Below are 20,834 nucleotides of genomic sequence, written 5' to 3'. Positions count from 1 at the left end.
CTACCAAATACACTAATGTTAAGAATAAAACGTCCAGACCGTTTCAGACGATACTTACTTGAAGAAGCACTGAAGTAGACCAGTTCATCTCATTCATAACACAGTTATGTCCCCTTTAAAAGAATAAGTTGCCCTCCGCTCACCGTGAGGAAGTAGATGTTGTTTGGCCGGTGACGCCGCTTGTACACGTAGCCTAGTAGGATGTGGCCATTGAAGATGGTGGCGGTGTGTCAAACTCGCTGTCCTGCGCATTTGTAAGACTTTACCTTTTCCCTGTGTACTTTTTATACCGTCCGGCGGTCGTACCCATACACGTAAAAAAACAACAACACCGCCGATCATTTCTGAGTTAAATCCCTCGATTTTACGCGGAAAGCTTTAAGTGCCCCCTCCTCCCTTCGGTTAGCATCGGATAGCTAACGGCGACGCTAACAAGCTAACGTTAGCACACTGGGGGTAGTGGACCTTGGTTTAAGAGTGCAATCGGCCGGTGACAAGCGATCCGTGACAAATCGCCGGAGAGCCCTCGTCGGTTGGGAATTTGCAATGACGGAAATTTTGATACGGATCGTTCGCGAGTCCAGAATTCGGGCATCTTTCGGCGACTTTGGAGCGCCGTGTTTTGCTAGTTCGGGTGTTAGGACGTGTTGAGGGGGGTTTAAGCTGCGGAGCAACCACGTTAGCTGGCGATCAAAAACAACATGAAGACCTTTCGAGAAGCTGATGTTTTGTTTATGATGAATGTATGCATGGAGGAATATTTCCCTGATTGCATTTTCAACAAGTGTCGGATCGTAATGTGTCAGTAATGTATTTCTCGGGAAGCTATGCATTTTTTGGTTGCATTTTTTTTTCAAGAAAAACAATGTGATCCACTCAAATTAGTCACTAACTGAACCCCATTTCATGCATTTTCTTCATTTGGGTCGTTCGATTGCTTATGCATGTCCCAGCTGACTTGCAGCAAGAAGCTAGCTCCACCCTGGACTGCTCCCCAGGGCACATAGACAAATAAGCATTCACACTAACAATTACACCAATGCTCATCTAAAAGTGCTGAACTGAAGCAGACCTGTGGTGAAGGAAAAGCATCCTGGACTGGTTGCCACTCAATGTTTTCTTGTAACGTGGAAGGGTGTCATTGAACACTCACAGATGCATGAGGAGAAATTTCACTCAGGAAGGCCAGAGCCACAACTCGGAACCCAAAACATGCATGTTGGGTTCCTTGAAGACAAAACGTTGTCCGTAAGACAATTGGTTATTTGTCTTTATGTGATGTGTGATTGGCTGACAAGTCTAGGGTGGTGTACCGGTGCCACGTTGGACAGTTTGGTTTAACGACATCGCAGACTGCCTACTTCACAAACATTGGTGTGGTAAAGGTCCACTTGCCTTTTATTCACCATCTGTTCTTTCTCCATTCAGCTACAACTGATTTCAACGTCTTCTGCGAGATCATCTTGATCAACTTGATCATCACGCTTCTTGCTGCCATGCAGCCCCCCCCTCGGACTGGACCCCCGGGAGCTACCGGGCCGCCTCCTCCTTCCGGGCCGAATATGTTCCGCAGGACCAGGCCTCTCAAGCATCCAGCAGCGGCAGCAAGTGCTTCAATGCCGCCCTCTACTCAACCCATGACAAACCCGTTTGCTTTTGTCCAAGCTCCACCTCCGATGGGTGCCCCGGTACCCCACAGCAACTCTCTGCTAACACAAACCCCAGCCGATTCCAGCTACACTCTAGCAGGCCCGAGTCTGGCCCCGCAACCACAGACACTGGAGGGTGTCCCAGCAGCTCCAGCTGGCCCCCTGCCGTCCTCTCTGCCAGCGGTACCCATGTTCAGCCCTCACAGTTCAGCCGATGTCCGTACGGGATACGCGCCATTGCATTCCGAACAAGATTACTTGAACTCGAGAGAGCAGCCGTTGGCCGCAGAACCGCCACGTGTGCCGTCAGCCCCGGTACCAAATCAGACATTTAATCAGGAATTCCATGCACAGTCTTCTCCTCAGCCTGTCCCCTTCCAGCCAGTGCCTCCCGTTGCCGCCTCCTCTCAAAGGGCCTCCGATCACGTCAGTCGCCCTCCATCAGTTCAGAACTATTTTCAGCCTACCAGTGACCCTCCACAACAGCCTTTCAATACACAGCCGCAGGCCCAGATGTACCCCTCCAACGCCCCCACGCCCCCGACACAATTTGGGCATCCACAGATGCCGCCGCAGAACCCCGGAAATTCCTCCAGCTCACATTGGGCTGGACCAAATATGACCCAGCAGCATAACTCTCATTTCCAACACCAGAGCTACTTCATGCAGACCTCTGCCCCGCAAGACGTGTGGTTGAGTCAAGCGCCACAGGACCCAGCCTACCACCAAATGGGGACCGCCCCAACACACCCGCATCCTCAGCCAGATTCTGGATCTCATCATGCACCTAACGCGGGTCCCCAGCATGACTCAGCCTCTGCGACAGTTCCGTACACTCAAGATACCGGTACACTCTCCATGTTTTTCAACGATGATGTAGAAAACGAGGAAACTTTAGCAGGAGAGCGAAAAAAGGTCCTGAACGGGATTCCTGAATCCTCGCAGCCTCTGAGTCATCCGCAAGGTGCCCCACTGGGCCACAGTGCTCCCGTGAATGTTCCTTTTGACAACCAAGGATCTCGTTTTCAGGACCATTCACACATACCATACATGAACGACGGAATCGCCACATTACAAGGAAGGAGTTCAAACCCACCTGAAACCCAGTATGACCATGTTGAGAACTTGGAGTGCGTCCCCAACCAGGAGGTGTTGCCCAATGAAATTCACGGCAGTCCTTCTGGAGTGGACACCTATGAAACCGGCCCCAACCTGGAGACTCCGGATTCTATTCCCAGACCAATGAGATCTGCGAGTGCATCGTCAAACTACAGTAGCATGAGTCACGGTAGCGCCGGCCGTCGACACCACGGCGTAGTCGGCACCTTCATTCAGCAGGAAAGCCCTCGCCTCACCGAGGACGCTAACTTGCCTCCGGCCGCTGTCGCTGCCGCCGGTGGCTACTTTGAACAGATCGACTCTTATCCACCTGGAGACGTGGCCGCACGGCCGAGCACCTCGGAGCAAACGTGGCCCGCTACGCCGAGCCCCCCGAAACCTACGGGTATTTTCCAGGCCAGTGCTAATAGCTCGTTTGAGCCCGTCCGCTCTCACGGGGTTGAGGTGCGCCCCGCCGAGGTCGACAGAGCTAAAATGGTAGCGGAAGGTGGCACGGATCCCGCGTCGGGTAATCTGGAGCAACCACCGGATAATCTGGAAAATATTTACGGGCCTGGTCACCCTCTGCCTGTTGGTGTGCCTCACCTGCCGAACCCCGTGGTTCAATCTCACTCCCGACCGTCATCGCGTGCCTTTGGCGCCAATCGTCCCTGTGAGAGCCCTGCCACCACTTTATGGGCCCAGGGTGATCCTTCCAGTTTAGCCGCTAGCGTTGTTTTGGCGCCCGCTGCCCCGACTGTTCTGGCTCCGCTAAGAGAGCCGAGTGCAGAGGTCATACAGCCTCCAGAGGATGGTCCGCTGGACCTTCATCCTCCTCAGAGAATCCCACAACACAATTCAGAGAACCTAGAGAACCCACCGAAGGTGAGTGAGTTAGACACCGCGGACTCGCAGGGCCACCTGGGCTATGCGTCTCTTCTCGTGTCTGAATCGCTCCAGCAGCCTGTTCTGATCGCACCACCTGTGTCCAACTGCGTGATTCCCCCCAGTACCTTTCCTGCTCAAGCAACAGTTAATGCCGGGACATCCCGTGCACCGGTTCTTTCCCCCAATCAGAATCCACTTAGCCCACTTACTCTTACCTCAAACCCAGTCCCGCTCAATCTGACTCGAGAAAGTGCCGAAGCAGCAAATTCTGGAGTGGCACAGACCCATGCAGTCCACCCTTCTGTTTCTCGTGGCCAATCGTTGAGTGGAGACCCTAACTTTGCTCTCCCGGTTAATCCTCTGACTTCTCTCGCCGCTGCTTCTGTCACCAATCACAATCAGTCCTCAAATTATGAACTCCTTGATTTTTCTATGCACCAATCACAGAGCCAAAATCAAGCATCTGGCCATCCTTCTGCTTTGCACGAGTCGTCGCAGTCTAGTAATGGATTTTACATGCAGGTCACCAAAGATGCACAGCAAGGGCTAAGAGGGGACAGGAGCGCTCCTGATGCCACTTCAGCCCCTTCAGCTCCACCACAGGTCATGGTACCTTCTGTATCATCTGCTCCACCGCTTCTGCCAGCGTCATCACCATCCGCCGCATTGGCCCCATCAGCTCCGTTACCATCCGCCCCTCCGGTCACGGTGTCCCCCTCGCCAAACACAATGGCTGCGCCTACTTCCTCCGTAGCGGGCGCAAACACTCAGCAGCCAGAACCTGCAAGGATCCCTGAGGCAAACGCCGCAGCACAGGTGCAAGGTGATGTCGCTTTACCCGCAAGGGGGGTACAGCCTTCCCCTGGCCAGTATCCAGCTCCTGTTCCTGCAAGCGTTCCTCAGGCACCTCCTTCCCAGCAAGGTCCCGCAGAGCCGCCGCGACCGCCCTCTTCCGCCGGCAGCCAGCAGGGCTACGGGCCTCCTCCTCCCGGCCCGGGGCCGATGTACGGAGGTTATTATGGAAACTATGGAGAATACCCAGACGGCCGAGCCCCGTATCCTCCTGGTCCATACCCGGCTGGGGATCCTAGAGCTCAGCAGTATTATCCGGTATGGCTAAGAATGATCCATTTTTCTCTTTTAAGGTCATCTGCAATTTTAAAAAGCTAAAAACTGTTTTCCTTCTCAGGAGGGAGCATATAGAAGCAGAGGAGATCCTTGGTACGGCAGGTACGACGGCGCCAACCCAGCTTACCCGCACTATCAGTACCGAGAACCTCAGCCGGAGCGACCCAGCTCCAGGACCAGTCAGTATTCCGACCGGCCTCCATCCAGGTCAGCGCAACGCTCCCGTGTGGTCTTTTCATTTGCGCAGAATATTGTCTTGAATATATTTGGCGTTTTTCTCCCTCAGGCAAGGCTATACTGAGGACTACCACCGAGCGAACCGAAGTGCCTATGATGAATATTATTACGGCAAGCACTATGATTATGCAGGTATGAGACTTTTGTCTGGATTTTATTGGGGGAAAAAAAGTATCTATGTAAGTAAAACCTTTTTGTTCCCTATAGGATACAACTATGGACAGTATGACCCCCGATACAGAGGATACTATGATCAATCCTACTGGTCCACTTATGATGATGCGTACAGAAGCAGAGACAACTACTACAACCAACAAATGTATCCGCCAAGGTAATATTGAGCGAAACGTGCATAAACTTTGCTGTGACTGTACTGGTAGAAAAAAATAAAAAATATACCTACCTTCACCTCTCACAGGAAAGAAGGCTCCGATGACCAGTGGCGCTACTACCCCGGTTACGACAACAGCTTCGACGACGACTACCGGCGACGCGGCGGCGAAGCATACGACGACTTTGACCGACGCAGCGTCCACAGCGAACAGTCTGCTCATAGCGTGCACAGCTCTCACAGCAGACGCAGCAGCTTCAGCTCCAGGTCCCAACAGGTACGTCTGAAAAATATTCGGTTATTACAATTGAGAATTCCACTTTTGTACATTTGCAGGAGAATGAAAACTTCAAGTATTGCGTGTCTTCCCCCTACATTTTTTAGAGCCAAGCGTACAGGAGTCAGCCAGACTTGGTGTCGGCCGCTTATGACGCCACATCGTCTACGCTAGCTGTGGACTACTCTTATGGACAGTACCCAAACCAGATTGAGGCTTCCCAGAATTACGACCAGTACCTCTACCCCTCTGAGTACACGGCAGACAGCACCTGGATCGCCCCTGAACAACGTAAGTTTGCCCTTTCGGTTAACGATAGCAACTCCGCGCTCACAACATTTTTCCTGTAGCGCCCCCTCGTCCGGTCACCCCGGAGAAGTTCACCATGCCCCACCGTTGTGCCCGCTTTGGGCCCGGTGGTCATCTCGTCCAAGTTCTGCCCAATCTTCCGTCGGCGGGGCAGCCTGCTCTGGTTGATATTCACAACTTGGAGGTACTTTTTCAATTCACGTTATGTGTTGTTTTTATTTAGTACGTCATTGAAATCAGGTTAATTTGGACTTTTCAGACAATCTTGCAGAACACATCGGATCAGGAAGAACTACGAGGTTTCCCTGGACCATTAGTGAAGTAAGTCTTTTGGAAATGTTTTTTTTTTGGTCCACTTCACCTCACGTTTGACCTCATCCTCTTCAGGGAGGAAACCCACAAGGTGGATGTGATAAAGTTCTCCCAAAACAAGGCGCTGGCATGTTCCCATGACAACAACCTCTTAGACAGAGACTCCGCCCACCTACTTTGGGACTTCATTGTGCTGCTGTGTAGACAGAACGGGGTAAGATTGTCATAGCATTCGTTGCACAGTCGACATTTACGGGAGTTAAAAATTCAAACGTTTTTTTTTCTTCTCTCAAGACTGTGGTAGGCACCGACATTGCCGACTTGTTGCTGAAGGAGCATCGTTCCGTGTGGCTTCCGGGCAAGAGTCCAAACGAAGCAAACCTGATCGATTTCAACAACGAGCCGCTGGCCAGAGCGGAGGAGGAGCCAGGAGCCGGACCGCTTTCCCTCCTGTCCGACACCTTCATGACTGTCCCGGAAAACGTCGGCAAAGAAACGGAACGCTTCAGGGAGCTGCTGCTCTTCGGTCGCAAGAAGGTAAGAACTCACGCCTTGACGTTGTCTATGTTTGTTTTAATGCCAATTTGGAAACGGGCTTCTTTTTCTGCTCCTTAACAGGATGCACTTGAAGCAGCCATGAAATGTGGTCTGTGGGGCCACGCTCTACTGCTGGCCAGTAAGATGGATAACAGGACACATGCACGTGTCATGACGAGGTGACTATCAACTTTTTTGGGGGGAGATTACCAAAAATATATTTAGAAGCTTATCCTCAGTTACAATTGCTCATCCGCTCAACAGGTTTGCCAACAGCTTGCCTATCAATGACCCTCTCCAGACGGTGTACCAACTCATGTCGGGTAGGATGCCCGCTTCAGCTACCGTAAGTATTTGAACTAGACGTAGAATCAATTAAAAGGATGTCCAATTGTAATATGCAGCGGTTAAATTTTTTCTTGTGCGGACGTAGTGCTGCGGAGAAGAAAAGTGGGGCGACTGGCGCCCTCACCTGGCCATGATATTGTCTAACCTCACCCACACTTTGGACCTGGACTCTCGCACAATCACCACCATGGGAGACACACTCGGTAAGCTGGAACTAGGAGGGAGCGCATTTGTAAACATGAGCACGGCGATAAAATAGATGTCCGTGTGTTTGTTAGCTTCAAAGGGGCTGATTGACGCGGCACATTTCTGCTACTTAATGGCTCAAGTCGATCTGGGTGTTTACACCAAGAAGAGCACCAAGATGGTTCTGATTGGCTCCAATCACAGGTGGAATCTCATCTTTACTGTCTTTCAATTGCTCAAATAACGTTTTTTTATTTTTTATTTTTTAATTGTACTGAACTGAATTCTTGTATATCCACTTCAGTTTACCTTTCCACCACTTTGCGACCAATGAAGCAATACAGAGAACGGAAGCCTACGAGTATGCACAGTCTTTGGGCTCCCAGCCTTGTTCCCTACCCAATTTCCAGGTATTGTCTTCAAAGGATTTTCAGAATATTAACAAACCGCCGCCACGTGCTGTCAAGACTTTGAATGCGTCTCGCTAGGTCTTCAAGTTGATCTATGCATGCCGTTTGGCTGAAGCGGGCTTGAGCGCGCAGGCCTTCCATTACTGTGAAGTCATCTCTCGGACTGTCCTCCTGCAGCCGTCCTACTATTCCCCTGTATTTGTTAGCCAAGTCATTCAGGTGAGCTCATCCCTCATCTCTCACAATTTACGACTGCTAGAATAGACGCCATTACTGACGGGTATAATTTGACAGATGTCCGAAAAGCTGCGATTTTTTGACCCCCAACTGAAAGAAAGGCCCGAGCAGGAGTTGTTCAACGAGCCTGATTGGATGATCCAGCTCAGACAGCTGGATGGGCAGATCAAAGTAGGAAGACCATTTTTAGGCTTTGCAAGAAACATTGCTTGAACAAACAACTAATGGCATTCATGTTGTTCTTTAGACCGGAGCAATCACCTACAATGCTGACAGAACCAGCCCCACACAATTCACCAGCAGCAGCAGCCCCACCTCAGAATTGGATCAGGGCGGTCTAGCTGAACCTTACAACATGTCGATGGAGTTGGACGGCCCTGCTCCTGACAACCCGTTGATGAGCTCATTGCTGCCCGGGTCTCCGCCACAGGGAATCCACCTCATGCCTCCAGGTTTGTGTGCCAACTTGTTGGTAACCCCCATCCCGAATGACAACAATCTCGCCTTTCCGTTAGCTCCCACTTCTATCCTCCAAGACGGAACGGCCCCACCTCAACCACACAGTGATATGCCACAGTTCTACCCGGTACCACCCAGTGGGCCACCCGGACACATTCCTATGTCAGGCTACCCTCCGCACGATCCCGCCTACTCTCCTCCCCACTACCAGCCTCCACCCGTGCAGTCGGAAATGTACCCGCCACAAGTTCCCCATTCGCCGGTGCACGGGGGCCACCTTCCACCTCAGATGCCGCCGCCGCACATGCCGCCTTCGCCAGGGCACATGGGCACGCCACCGGCGATGCCGTTCAACCAACCAGTATCCCCGCACAGAAGCTCCGTAACACCACAGATGGACTTCTATGATCACATGGCACAGCTGGTCAGAAACTGTTTTGTCTTTTGAAATACTTGACTTGCAGCACTGTACTTAACCACTTAACATTTTGCGCAGGCTCCTGGTAGGAGATCGAGAACCACATCACAGTCTTCAGTGCACCGGGTGAGTTATTCACGTATAATAATTTCATTAATAATAGCAATAATAATGAAAGAAATGTATGAATGTATAATGGATTTATCACTTTTACCTTTATTTTTTTTCAGGCTTCGGGACGGCGCTCTCGCACCACCTCTGAGTCGTCAACTCACTCCGGCGGGCGAGACAGAAGCAATTCGGCTGTCAAGCAGGCTTCTCCGCCGCCTCCTTCTATTCCGGAGCAGCCCCGTAAAGAGGAGACCAAGAAAGCCAAGAAGGACTCTCCTAAAAAGGTTGAAAAAGATTTACCTCTACAGGACATGTATTCACTCACACAAAATATATCCAAACTGCAAATCGCTCCATGTTTCAGTTCTTTTTTTTTTTTTTTTTTTTTGCTTAATTTATTGTTACTAAAGACTCACAAGAGGTCTTGTCTCATTGAAACATAGAGTGGCGGTGGTGTGGGCTGGCTGACGACGTGGCTTTACAGGAAGGGCAAGAATGAGGCTCACTTACCGGACGACAAAAACAAATCTGTAAGCCGCAAAACTCAAAATTTCAAGCTTGGGACCGGTCTTGACAGTTATTATTTTATCAGATCGTGTGGGACGAAAAGAAGCAGAAATGGGTGGACTTGAACGAGCCTGAAGAAGAGGTCTGTCTTTAATCAGAATCTATTGCAATGTGTGGCACTTTGACATAAATATTGAAATGTTGCTTTTTTTTTTTTTTGGAAGAGTAAACCAGTTGCACCACCTCCCTCTGGGTTCCCCATGATGCCTTCCGCGCCTGTTCCTCTCGGGCCCACCGCCCCCCCGGGCGGCGGACCTCCTGTCAACATGTTCTCAAGAAGAGCTGGTAAGACAAACGGGTGAGGGTGGGAACGACGAGCATCAACTAATCGTCTTTTGTTTCTCCCTCCTCAGGCTTAAAGAACAGATATGTGGACGTGCTGAACCCCGGTGGCGGCGGCAAACCAGCCGGGATGGCTCCCGGGCCTCCCATGGAACTCTTTGCGCCTCTCGCGCCGATGGCCATACCCACCAACCTTTTTGTGCCTAGTTCAGGTGCGCGACACGAAAACTGCGTGACAATACAAAACATTGCTATTATGACTTGACGTCTGTTCTGCTGTAGCTCCCAAAGATCAACAACCTCTAGAAGGCAGCGAAGGAGGAAATCAGCAGCAGATGTCACCAAACAGCTCTGCTCCACAGGTAGGTGCTTTCACTGTCTTAAGTTTTTGAAAAATGAAGTCAAAGAAGCCTAAAATTGTACCAATTTTTTTTTTTTTCCCCAGATGTTCAATCCTACGCTGTTACCGCCAGTCCCGCAAGGTCCTCCTGCCCTCGACGGGTCACAATCTGGAGAGGTGAGACGAATTGCTCTTCTGTCTCCAGCGAGCCGCGATGCTGCTCAGCTAACAAGTGTGTGTTTGTGTGTGTGACTGCGAGCATATGATAACGTAATAATAGCATGTCCATTTAAAGTCTTTCCTCATAATCTGGCTCGGCGTGTCTTTAATCCAAATTCTCTTCATGTCTTGTTTTTGCCAATCATTTCCACAGTTCTTGCCAGCACCCATTAGCGCCGATGCATGGGAGATGATTAATAAGGCTATGTGCTTTGTTTTCTTGTTTGTCCGCTGTTCTCAGCTGTCACGTTCTAGCTCAATGAGTTCTTTATCACGCGAAGTGAGTCAGCATTTAAACCAGGTATCTTGTTCATTATTTTTTGGATGAGGTTCCCGACTGCCCCACCGACCCGCCGTCGCCCGCCCGCCCTTGCTTGTTCCGCATAACTTGTTTGAGCAAATGTCTAATGTGGAATATGTGCCTGCTTACCTGCCTGCAGTGTGGTCTCCAGCAATTATCATCTTCTTGTGAAAGAAAGTCGGTCATGTAGACTTTTGATTTAATCACTTTTTATTTTTTTAATTATTTTTTTACGTTTAAATTTGAAATTTATTCCGATTATTAGGTTACATGAGAGTTGGAGGCATGCTGGGAAGTCATGGAACGTTGATGTGGAATTTTTTTTAATCAAAGTTGGAATAGTTCAAATCGGTCAAGAAATACAGCAATTGGAGGATAAATAACACCTTTCATAATTTTAGGTTTTTGTTTTAAAAATGACTTAGAATGGAAGACGAGAAGAATATTTTTTAAATTTTTCATTTGGGCCATTTATGTGGGAAAAGAGTGTTTGGTGATTGAAGTATGCTGGGAAGGCATCAGTTTGAACTATTTTTCATATTTGATATTTAGTAGCAATTGGTGAGGAAGTGAAGCACGCTGGAGACATGTCATCAATATGTTGTGATGCCCGCATGCAGCTCCATTAACCCTCCACCTAGTTTGCATGGATACTAAACAAAGTGAAACTTGACCTCCTCCGTGCATTAAAAATTGTGAACATTTGCTCAGCTTGTGTATTTCTAATTTGACATTGCCGCTGAGTTTTTTTTATGTATTTTTTGTTAAGGGTCGCAAAGATGGTTAACGAAGGCCGCAACGTAACTCTCGCTTGTCATTATTACAGAGTCATCCAGGCCTGAGAAATACACCAGTTGGGGGTGGCAGCTTTTTATAACCTAGCACAGGTAAGGATGAATTAAACATGTTTTTCCACTGCAGTTTTCTAGTAATCGACTGTATCCATGTGCTTTCTACAGACATCAGGATGAGCCACCATGTCGGAAACAGACGAGTGCGCCCCGGAATCCCAAAAGCGCCGAACGGACGACCCGACCACTCTTTAATTCCTCAAAGTCTATTTTTAAAACACAACCTGGTGTGTTTCCTTTTTTTTTTAAGCAGAACTATTACACAGGCATCATTTAGTGTACAAATAAAAACTCTCGGCTTTACTGTTAGCACACGCAGTGTTTGTATCTTCTCCCTCTTGCGTCTTAAACGTGTGGCTTTTTTGTCTTGTTAATTTCATATTGTGGTTTTGTTATGATGTTCAAGAAACATTAGAACCACTTGTCTTCTAATGCATCATCTGCTGTGTTGTGTGCCCCCCGTCAAAAAAAAAAAAAAAAGATAAAAAGAACTAGACTGGATGTGAGGATGCTGCACGTTTCCACATATTTAATTTAAAGCCCTCCTGTCAATCAAATGACTTAAAGTGCAAATATCTTGTCATGAGTGACCAGCAGGAATATTGAACCACCAGATGCAGAGAATAGAAAGAAAAAATCCAAATGTTTGTACATGAGATCGATTGTATTTATGAGCTTTAGGCATAAAGGTATGTGTGTGTGAATGCGTGGAGAATAAATTTGTGTGATTTGCTTTGATGAGAAGCATTTGGAGCAATTGTCACCAATTCATGTTTGTAACGACCTCTGCTACAAATCCACATTGTGACACAAGTTGTACTTGTGAGTACACACACTGTAATTTACTAACATGATTTTGAATTTAATTATCAGTCCCGGCCCGTCAGCCCCCCCCCCTCATATTTAATTCCATTTTTCCATTTTGTAGACTTGATTTGAAAAGGTCCCCTTTTGTTTCAGCACATGGATCGTGTAAAATACAAGAATCAAAGGCAAATCCTTAATAAAGGTATTTTTTGCGCTTGAGCACTTTGAAATGTGTCATTTGCACGGAGACTTCATTACAAGGTATTTCTATCACTCAATGTCTTTTAACTGATGATGTTAAAATACCCGAAGGATCATTTCACAGCAAATTTGCAACCAAAGGTCAGGCCACATTAGACTCAATATAACCACACCCACCTCAACTTTTACTCGCCAAATCTTCAACGATATCATGTGCTGAGGGCTGCTTGTGCTTTGTGAACGGCAGCCTCAAGCATGGCGCGCTCTCGGAGCAGCTGACGGAGAACATCAGTGTCCATTTCCAGCAACATGCCTGCACACAAACAGTAATAAGAAATACATAAATACAATTTCCTAATTTGTTTTCCCGCCAACAAAAAAAATCTAATTTCACCATTATAATCAGGGTGAAAGAGCATCAAAAGTCTACACACCCCTGTCCAAATTTGTGATTTAAAAAAAAAAAAAAAGTCCAAAGTTAAAATGTCACCTCAGCAGATTTTTAGCTACTTTGAGACATGTTGGCTCACCTGTGATTTCATGTGCATGAAGCTTATCTAGTTCCTCCACCTCCAAAAAGAGCTTCTCTCCCAACCCTTCGGTGTCCTCGGAGTCCGATGCGTCGCTTACATCTGTCTCCTCGACACGCTGCCTGCGTACATGCCCGTCAAGTGAGTACAGTGGAAGCTCCATAACGGCCTTAAAGTCGATATTGAAATTAAAGTTCTGATACGCTACTCAATTGTTATACCATTTGCCCTCCGATTATAATTGGCCTATAATATTTTCCTAAAAAGCCTTTCCAAAAAAAACATGAGTGACATACTGTTGTAAGGTCTTGAGTGCTGCATTCAGCTGCTCTTCCAGCTGTTTGGGATCTGAGAGAAGCTTTAACACGGCCTCCTTGTCCTGTTCCAGTAACATGCCTTTTGGAATTAAACACAACCGCATTTTCAAAGTCAGACAAAAATGTGGATTTGTATCTATATTTGACATACAGATCACTAACCTGTGATTTTCTGCGAGTATCCGGTGTTGTAAATGTCCACCAGGTCAAAAAGCTGCTCGCCCAAAGAGTCAGAAGACATGGAGTCGTTGTCTTCTTCCTTCCTTGTTGTTTTGCTGCAATAGTATTGAGGTTACTATTAAAATATTGATCTTAAAATTTTGAAAATATTGATATAAAACGTATGGTTATCATTAATTACCTGGTCTCCTGGTTCATATCCACATGCAGGGCTTTAACTGCTTTTTCCATGGCTGTAGCAAGCATGGCCTCATCCTGCAGCATCCTTCTCAGGACAGGTGCAGGAAGCTCCAGCAGCATACCTGGAGGAAAACATATATGCATGTGTGTGAATGATTATTTCTGAAGGAAATATAGATGACAGTCAATCTCACCTGTAAGTTTCCCAGCGTGTTCGTTGTGTTTATGAAAAATCCGAGTGTATAACTGTTCGCCAAGTGTTTCCAAGTCGTCATCATTGTCCATGTTTCCTCACATTTACTGAGGTCTGCCTTTTGCTCAATGTCACTCAAACAAGTTAAAAACTAAAGGTAATGAAGCCGTGGAGTCCATCGGCCTCAAATTGTGGATATGTCGAGTGGACATTTGTTAAAAAAAAAAAAAAAGCAAGAGAAAACATGTTTTGTTTTCGACAGGCTTCCCACTAGGCATATATTGGATTTATTTATTTGATTCAATTTTTTTCGAGTTTCCAATTTCTTCAATTTTTCGTTTTATCGAGGTCCAACGACGTTATGTATTTCATTAGTAATTGTTTATTTACTCAACTTGACGTAAACGGTATAGTTATTTCCCCTCTGAGGCTAGCAACTTTAATACCGCAAGCTCGTTCATAAACAAGAGGCGCATAATGATGACGATTAGCCAGCGACTAGAGAAGTGGTGATGTGTTCATCCGCGGCTTTGGTGATAAAATAGAACTAAAAATGTATTTCTAACATGTTTTTTTTAATACAATATTCAATTAACACAATAATAGTTTTTATATTAATATAAGTGATATCAATTCAAATTATTGCCCGACAAGTGTTATTTTCAAAAAATTAAACAATAGGCGTGGATGGATCGCTTCCCTGAGTTGGGGTAAACCGGTTTCCGCTTTCTCTGTTCCTTTTCCTCTGCTAAAAGGTAACGTGGTCGCCTTCGTAGCTTGCAGCTGCTCATTAAAACACTTGAAATCCCTGCTTGTACAGCGTTTGTTTGGAATTTTTGTGTAAGATACGATTACTGGGTTGGTTATCTATCCCTTAACATAACAGAAAATTGAGCCATGGTTTAATAAAGCTTGAAATGTGTCGTGTTGTTGAGGCCTCGCCGTACAGGGCTAGCATTAGCAAACGGGCATGCATTAGACACCACACCGTTTACTAATAAATGTTTATACGTACGTTCAGTTAAGAAAACAAATGGTTCTAGTTAGGGAGTCCCCCGCTTTTTTACTCCCAATAATTAATGTCGGGGCGCGCATTGCCTATCACATTTGCAATGAATGGAATTTTTGGAATATGGATTGCAGTTTTGGGAATATTAAGATTTTTGTCACATGGAAAACAATTTTTAAATTGAATATCTACAGATGACACAGACAGAATGCATAACCTTATTCAATGTGGTCTGTCTAGGTTCATCATGTCGGCCAATTTGCAATGGATGGTGATCAGGAACTGCTCCAGCTTCCTTCTCAAGAGGAATGGACAGACCTACAGCACTGTGAGTCATCTAAAATGATGTCCTTCAATATTAGAAAGGTAACGTGTGTTAATAGTCTGTTGCTCCAACGGCAGGAGCCCAACAATCTGAAATCCAGGAACGCATTCCGATTCAACGGGTTGGTGCACAAGAAAACGGTGGGCGTGCAGCCGGCGCCTGACGGCAAAGGAGTGGTCGTTCTGGTCAAGAAGCGCAAAGGTAAGAATTTTGTGAAAACATTTCTGTAATATCGCTTAAACATTTGGACTCTCCTTAACGCTAAGAAATATGTTTTGGTGATTTCTCTTAGGTCAGCACCAGCCAGCCAATTCTTACAACAAGATCACCATCAACAAGAATGCCCGCGCCACTCTCAACAGCCTGAGGAACATCATTGCCAAGAACAAGTACAGGAAGGACCTGCGCATGGTTTGTGTTGCCCTTTAAAAAAAAATCATAAAATTATCCCCAGCCTTATTGTCTTATTGTCATCTCTTCCAGGCCGCCCTGCGTCGTGCCAGTGCAATTCTGAAGAGCCAGAAGCCCGTGGTGGTCAAAAAGAAGCGCGCCAGGGCTACCAAGACCGCATAAATGGACAGGCCCCATTATTCAAAATAAAAGTTATTTGTTTCACAAAAAAAACTTTGGTTTCATGTCCTTTTGTTGTGTTTTTAACAAAAGTTGAAACGCTACTTTCATGGATGCAAAATCAGGATGGATTTTTGCAACAGCGCCGCAGGCAGCTTTCCGTCCATCCACATTGGAAAGTCAAGCCCCCCCCCCCCCCCCTCCCTTGGCCGTTCAAACGCAAAGCACAAATCAATCGCGACCAACAAATCTCTGCCGCGTTCCGGCGTGTCGCTGACCATGAGGCCTGCGTTGGTGTCGCTTCCCCTTGTGGCTGTGCACGTTTTGCCGCTGCTGCTGCTAGCGGGAGACGCCTTTGAGCTGCAGGACACCATCCACGAACTCATTGAGGAGAACATCCACCTGCACGACCAGCTGGAGAACCTCACGCAAGCCCTCGCCAAGCTCCGGCGCATTCTCTGGCATCACTCCAACGGTACTGCCTCGTCTTTGAATATTTTCTCCCCTAAAAATAATTTCTATTTGCCTTTAAAAGATGAATCTAAGAACTTTTTTTTGTTCAATGTGGATCCCACAAGGGTAAAAGTATCTGTTCTGTTTTTCATTTTCTATTCATGTCATCTCCGTCTCTAATCCTCCCCAGCAGCCAGCACTTATTGCTATGATCCTATAATCCACAGAATTAACTGTGATAGATCTCACACGGTATTTTCCGCAATATTTACATTACATTACTTAAAACGATTTGCTCTGCCTGTATTTTTATTTTGTCGAAATTTTATGCAGGGAGCTCATTCATTTAGTTTTTTAGCTAAATGGTTTCAAAATGATTTTAGAGCGCCTTCTTAAAGCCCACAATTGACAAAGTTCTGCACATTTCCTTTGTAGACCCGACACATCACGAGCACCACAATCATCACAACGAAGATATCCAGCATCTCTGGGAAGAATGGTCGCAGCGGGGTGTGTGTGTGTCTCCCATCATCGTGATTGGAAAATGTATATTAATCTTATACTTCTACCATCAGGGGTGAGCGCAGAGACCCACCTGCTTCTGGAACACACCTTCTGCGGACGTGACCTGCACGCTTCGGCTCTCCACAGCAGGCCCAGTCTTGTCCTGATGACCATTATGGTGACTGTGACCTGCATGGGGTTATTCATGCAATAAACCATTAAAATTCATTTGTGTGACTCTTAGCTAGGATACATAGCAGGAAAAAATAATAATAAGGAAAAAAAACGTCAATATTGTGTCCATATTTTACTTAATAGAAATATACAGCAATGATAAAATGACCAAGCTGTATGCACATCGAAAATGCAACTTGACGCTAAAAGAGAGCAAAAGAAATTTGTTTTGAAAGGCTGAGTAAGACACTCGCTCACCTTGTCAAAGTTTTAGATGATCATGTGGAAACGGGTGCGGAAGTGGACGAGGACGCTGTGGGAAGTGAGAAAGATTTTCTCGTTTGTCTTTGTTTACATTCATCACTTTAGAAACAAACGTTATTTCTTCTGAATCAAGTTCATGCAATGGCGCAAACCCATCCATCCCACCAACCTTTGAATGATGTTTGCCACTTTTCAACTTTGAGCTCCTGACAATCCGAGGTTCTCTGGATGCCCACGGTCCCTGAACTCCCAGTTTAGTTTGCCCTTGAAGAAGCCAGATAATGACCTCGATGAGGGTGCTAAAAAAATAAGGAACACATGCATGAACGGATGACGGGCGCCCTCTGGTGGCTACTAGTGGTTAAATATCAGCACAAAAAAGCACATCCTCCGTTCAAGATTGCAGTCACGCGGCAACGCTCAGTTTGGAGATGACGCACAAAGGTGTGCGTGTGGATCCTCTTTTCCCAAACTAGAATTTAACATCATTTCAATTTAGCAATACTTTATTGGCCGTAATAAGGTTCCTGTGCTAATTATGATTTAATCGCATTTTTCTCCTTTTGCACCATCTGCGCCACCCTTTTTCCCCGCGTCCTGCAGGGATGTCTCGTCATCTGATCCAATCTCAATTTTGCCTGATTTGATCTCTGTTGAGGAGGCTGATGGACGATGCGCGGTCCGTTTGGGCCAACTGGACAAGCGCGCGCCTCCAAGTCCTGAATGCAGCAGCGGCGGAGTGAGACACCGATCAGGGTGTCACCGTTCTTCCCGGATGCTGCGCCGTAGAATCGGATACACCGACCCGTCGTCGGGTAAAGACATCTTGGGCAATCGCTCCCTTTGTTTTATATTTATTTGCGCCTTTGGACTGGTGACTCTGTTACAGCAGATTCTCTATGGAAAAAACTACATTAAGAGGTAGGTGTTGTTTCACCTTGGACACATTTGCAGCAATTTGAATGCTTAATGGATGTCTTCAGGGGAAAAGCTTTTTAATGGCCGGAAGAGAACAATAGTGACCATCCATCCGTTTTTTACCCCCCCCCCCCCTCTCTTTTGGCACAATAACAATTTCCATTGGGTTTCTTTTGATGCAGGTCAAGCATCACATTCATATCATACACACGCTGCCTATGCGGCCGTGTATGGTAATGACCCCCCCCCTTGATTTTTTTTTTTGTTAAATATAATTTATTGACTTTGCGCCTTTCTTCGACTGGTGGTACATCTTGCAGAGGCGAGATCTCAGCGTAAGTGATGATGATTTTCAGCTAGAGAAATCGATTATTGTGTTCATTTCTCATGTGCACCTCCCAGTAAAAAAAAAAAACACCTCAATGTGAATCCCAATATTACTAATTCCATTATGAGACGAGCAGATGTTGAGAAGAACCCCAAACAAATGAGCAAACGCCACATCCCAGATAAGTGACAGCTCTTATGTTTACATCAAGCAAACATAATGCGCTGCAGTCTCTTGTAAAAGAACACACACGCCCCTTCCCCTCTGCCATTCCCCCCCCCCCACGCTCCCCACAGGCTGCTTTTACAAGAATTCATGGTATCCAAAAACCTCCCCAATGGTGAGATTCATGAATTCAAGCATCCTGCACGTTATTATGGCGCTGGGCCCATTGGAAAGCGAGAAAGAAAGAAATAGTGGCAGGTGGGTAGATGGGGCGGGCGGGGGGGTGGGCCGGGGGGCACTACAACAACCAATGGGCTCAGCGGCGGCCATTTTGCTACAGTCTGTCTGCACACACACTCTTGGGGGAAGAGAAATTTCAAGGCCAGAGTGGGATGACTTGATTGTGTGTGTGTATGTGCATGTGATGTCATCTGACCTCTTGTGACCGTAGAGGTCAAAGCAGGTAAAGGACTTAGGATGACGAGCTGTGTAACATAAAATAAGAAAGTCCAAGTGTAGAATTAAAAAAAAAAAAAATATATATATATATATATATATATATATATATATATATATATATATATATATATATATAAATTTGAGACCCTGTCAATGACGAATCTCTTCATTCAGGAAGCGTCTGTGGATAGCATCAACGTGTCAGGCTTGGAGTACTATTAAGACTATTTTTTCTGCTTTGAGGGCCCATTAGAGTTGCTCAAGGCCAGACACGGGATCGTAAGTGCTATGAGTTAAACGCAAGGCGCATTATTTATTTATTTTTTCTTTTCGGACTAGTCCCTTTACGAGTGAGTCGGCAGAAACGAACAACCTCGTCCAAGTTTTTTTTCATCCAAGATGCCCGATTGATTTGTGAGGATGTCACGTTGATGGGATCATTGAGTTACACAGCTGCATTAGCGGCTCTGCAGATTTACAATGATGCTGAAATAGCAAAAAAAAAAACAGGCCAAGTCTTCTAACAGCAGAGTACAAGAACGAGTTTCTCATCGATACTTAAGTAGACGTGATTGATATTGTCTTCAAAATTCATAATATTCAAAAAACCTTGACTCCCCTTTTCCACCCAGAAGAGTGTAAATGGATTTTTGTGTCATTCTTTCAGTGTTTTCTGGAAACAAACAGCTCAATGTGTAAAAAGTGCGTTTGTGTGTGTTTGCATACTATGTTGACGCGGCGGTTGAACGCTTTGGATTTGGTTGTTTTCTCTTCTCTGCACGGCTCGGAAACACATCGAGGACATCAACGCAAATAAACTGACTCATTTTCTTGCTAGTGCGCAACAGTTTAGCCGACTCAAAGGGGACGAGACAGGAAATTGGAGCGGTCCCGTTAATTTCTCGGATGACGGATCTCTGAAGCCTGCCAGAAATGGAAGGAAAAGGTACCTTGTTCCCAGCGTCACTGAATGCACCACACCTCTAGAGAGCACAGTGTGAGCTATATTGAGAGGTCACACACACACACACACACACACACACACACACACACACACTTTTTTTTTTTAGCCTTGCATGCTTGGAGCCAGCAGCAGAACGAACTCCTCACAGATAAACAACATAGCAATATTTTTCATTCTCTGTTATGAAGTTTGCAGGAACACAGGGGAGGGGGGTCGCGGAAGGAGGGGGGTGGGGCATTACGTCACACGTTTAACTTCTAACCTGTCTGCATGTTGACAGATGTTTCCGTCAGCATTTTCAGCCAGATTCACAGATCGCCGTAATAGTCACACCCTGCCTAGCCGATATTAAGAAGAAAAACAAACGCTCTCACAGGTAGGCCCGTTTGAAGGCATTTCTAGTACATTCACAGAAAGCCCAGAATGCTCTCTTTCTTTTTTTTTTTTAACTTCATTGAAGGGTAGCGAAGATATTTTTGTCCCCCCCGTGGTGGTTGCACTTCCAGATTTGCATGTCCACATCGACCCAGACCTCCCCCGCCCCCCCATCCCGACCGTCTCCAGAACTTGATGGAGCCTCCTGTCATTGTGTCCCATCTAGCACCCATCCTCAGTGCCTTGTGTCGTGTTCTGCACAGCTCTCGTGTGTGTGTGTGTACGTGTGTATGCCGTGTGTACATTGTGTGGACACGCCTCCCCCGCCCGTTCCTTCCCTTCTTCACATCTGCATTGTCTCTTGGATTTAAAACCCTCTTTTTTCTACCCTTTATTATTGTTATGAGGCCCTCTTGTAATCTG

The 20,834-nt window shown here is 46.5% G+C and overlaps 5 protein-coding genes across 12 annotated transcripts in view; 3 read left to right on the top strand and 2 right to left on the bottom strand.

Moving 5' to 3' along the window:
- The window catches only part of LOC147048207 (neurogenic locus notch homolog protein 1-like), a 29,989-nt gene extending 24,452 nt beyond the window's left edge, over positions 1 to 5,537 (bottom strand). For 2 of the 3 annotated variants that reach the window (XM_085926139.1, XM_085926138.1), the window contains exon 1: positions 144 to 5,537. Coding sequence is in view for 1 of the 3 variants with exons in the window: in XM_085926138.1 (XP_085782264.1) it covers positions 144 to 342 (199 nt within the window). In the remaining 2 variants the exon portion in view is untranslated. The remainder of the gene's footprint in view (positions 1 to 143) is intronic. The other variant, XM_085926140.1, reaches the window with a different exon arrangement.
- On the top strand, positions 113 to 12,521 carry sec16a (SEC16 homolog A, endoplasmic reticulum export factor). Of its 3 annotated transcripts, XM_085926145.1 has the most exons (32): positions 113 to 254; positions 1,429 to 3,632; positions 4,158 to 4,745; positions 4,825 to 4,970; positions 5,050 to 5,132; positions 5,208 to 5,331; positions 5,419 to 5,608; positions 5,716 to 5,899; positions 5,959 to 6,101; positions 6,177 to 6,238; positions 6,305 to 6,443; positions 6,524 to 6,766; positions 6,848 to 6,945; positions 7,031 to 7,112; positions 7,200 to 7,317; positions 7,393 to 7,504; positions 7,605 to 7,710; positions 7,789 to 7,929; positions 8,005 to 8,118; positions 8,195 to 8,399; positions 8,463 to 8,830; positions 8,903 to 8,950; positions 9,055 to 9,219; positions 9,379 to 9,465; positions 9,528 to 9,584; positions 9,667 to 9,787; positions 9,856 to 9,996; positions 10,067 to 10,146; positions 10,230 to 10,301; positions 10,585 to 10,644; positions 11,471 to 11,531; positions 11,604 to 12,521. In XM_085926145.1, the coding sequence occupies exons 2-31, from the start codon at positions 1,497 to 1,499 to the stop codon at positions 11,519 to 11,521; spliced, it is 6,264 nt and encodes a 2,087-aa protein (XP_085782271.1). In that variant the 5' UTR covers positions 113 to 254; positions 1,429 to 1,496; the 3' UTR covers positions 11,522 to 11,531; positions 11,604 to 12,521. The 3 variants fall into 3 exon arrangements, with proteins under 3 accessions (XP_085782271.1, XP_085782269.1, XP_085782270.1); XM_085926143.1 differs by having other exon boundaries at positions 1,429 to 4,745; XM_085926144.1 differs by lacking the exon at positions 10,585 to 10,644 and having other exon boundaries at positions 1,429 to 4,745.
- LOC147048203 (uncharacterized) overlaps positions 9,043 to 20,834 on the bottom strand; it is a 25,774-nt gene continuing 13,982 nt past the window's right edge. For 2 of the 3 annotated variants that reach the window (XM_085926149.1, XM_085926148.1), the window contains exons 8-16: positions 17,372 to 17,501; positions 17,197 to 17,251; positions 16,856 to 16,953; positions 13,712 to 13,832; positions 13,513 to 13,625; positions 13,330 to 13,429; positions 13,034 to 13,155; positions 12,681 to 12,816; positions 9,043 to 9,211 (exon numbers count right to left, since the gene is read on the bottom strand). In XM_085926149.1, coding sequence (XP_085782275.1) covers positions 12,713 to 12,816; positions 13,034 to 13,155; positions 13,330 to 13,429; positions 13,513 to 13,625; positions 13,712 to 13,830 — 558 coding nt within the window. In that variant the 5' untranslated portion in view covers positions 13,831 to 13,832; positions 16,856 to 16,953; positions 17,197 to 17,251; positions 17,372 to 17,501 and the 3' untranslated portion in view covers positions 9,043 to 9,211; positions 12,681 to 12,712. Of the gene's footprint in view, positions 9,212 to 12,680; positions 12,817 to 13,033; positions 13,156 to 13,329; positions 13,430 to 13,512; positions 13,626 to 13,711; positions 13,833 to 13,904; positions 15,884 to 16,855; positions 16,954 to 17,196; positions 17,252 to 17,371; positions 17,502 to 20,834 lie in introns of those variants that run through there. The other variant, XM_085926147.1, reaches the window with a different exon arrangement.
- rpl28 (ribosomal protein L28) lies at positions 14,594 to 15,861 on the top strand. Of its 2 annotated transcripts, XM_085926152.1 has the most exons (5): positions 14,594 to 14,658; positions 15,153 to 15,240; positions 15,315 to 15,438; positions 15,530 to 15,648; positions 15,721 to 15,861. In XM_085926152.1, the coding sequence occupies exons 2-5, from the start codon at positions 15,160 to 15,162 to the stop codon at positions 15,808 to 15,810; spliced, it is 414 nt and encodes a 137-aa protein (XP_085782278.1). In that variant the 5' UTR covers positions 14,594 to 14,658; positions 15,153 to 15,159; the 3' UTR covers positions 15,811 to 15,861. The 2 variants fall into 2 exon arrangements, with proteins under 2 accessions (XP_085782278.1, XP_085782276.1); XM_085926150.1 differs by lacking the exon at positions 14,594 to 14,658 and having other exon boundaries at positions 15,106 to 15,240.
- Positions 17,896 to 20,834, top strand: part of st8sia5 (ST8 alpha-N-acetyl-neuraminide alpha-2,8-sialyltransferase 5) — a 5,536-nt gene continuing 2,597 nt past the window's right edge. The window contains exons 1-3 of the mRNA XM_085926153.1: positions 17,896 to 18,123; positions 19,911 to 20,018; positions 20,317 to 20,412. Of these exons, the coding sequence (XP_085782279.1) occupies positions 17,978 to 18,123; positions 19,911 to 20,018; positions 20,317 to 20,412 (350 nt within the window). The 5' untranslated portion in view covers positions 17,896 to 17,977. The remainder of the gene's footprint in view (positions 18,124 to 19,910; positions 20,019 to 20,316; positions 20,413 to 20,834) is intronic.

The sequence above is a fragment of the Syngnathus leptorhynchus genome, chromosome 12 (assembly GCF_054491065.1).
Source record: "Syngnathus leptorhynchus isolate UIUO chromosome 12, UIUO_Slep, whole genome shotgun sequence".
NCBI lineage: Eukaryota > Metazoa > Chordata > Actinopteri > Syngnathiformes > Syngnathidae > Syngnathus > Syngnathus leptorhynchus.
The sequence above is the reverse complement of the archived record's forward strand: the minus strand, read 5'-3'. Positions and strand labels throughout refer to the sequence as shown.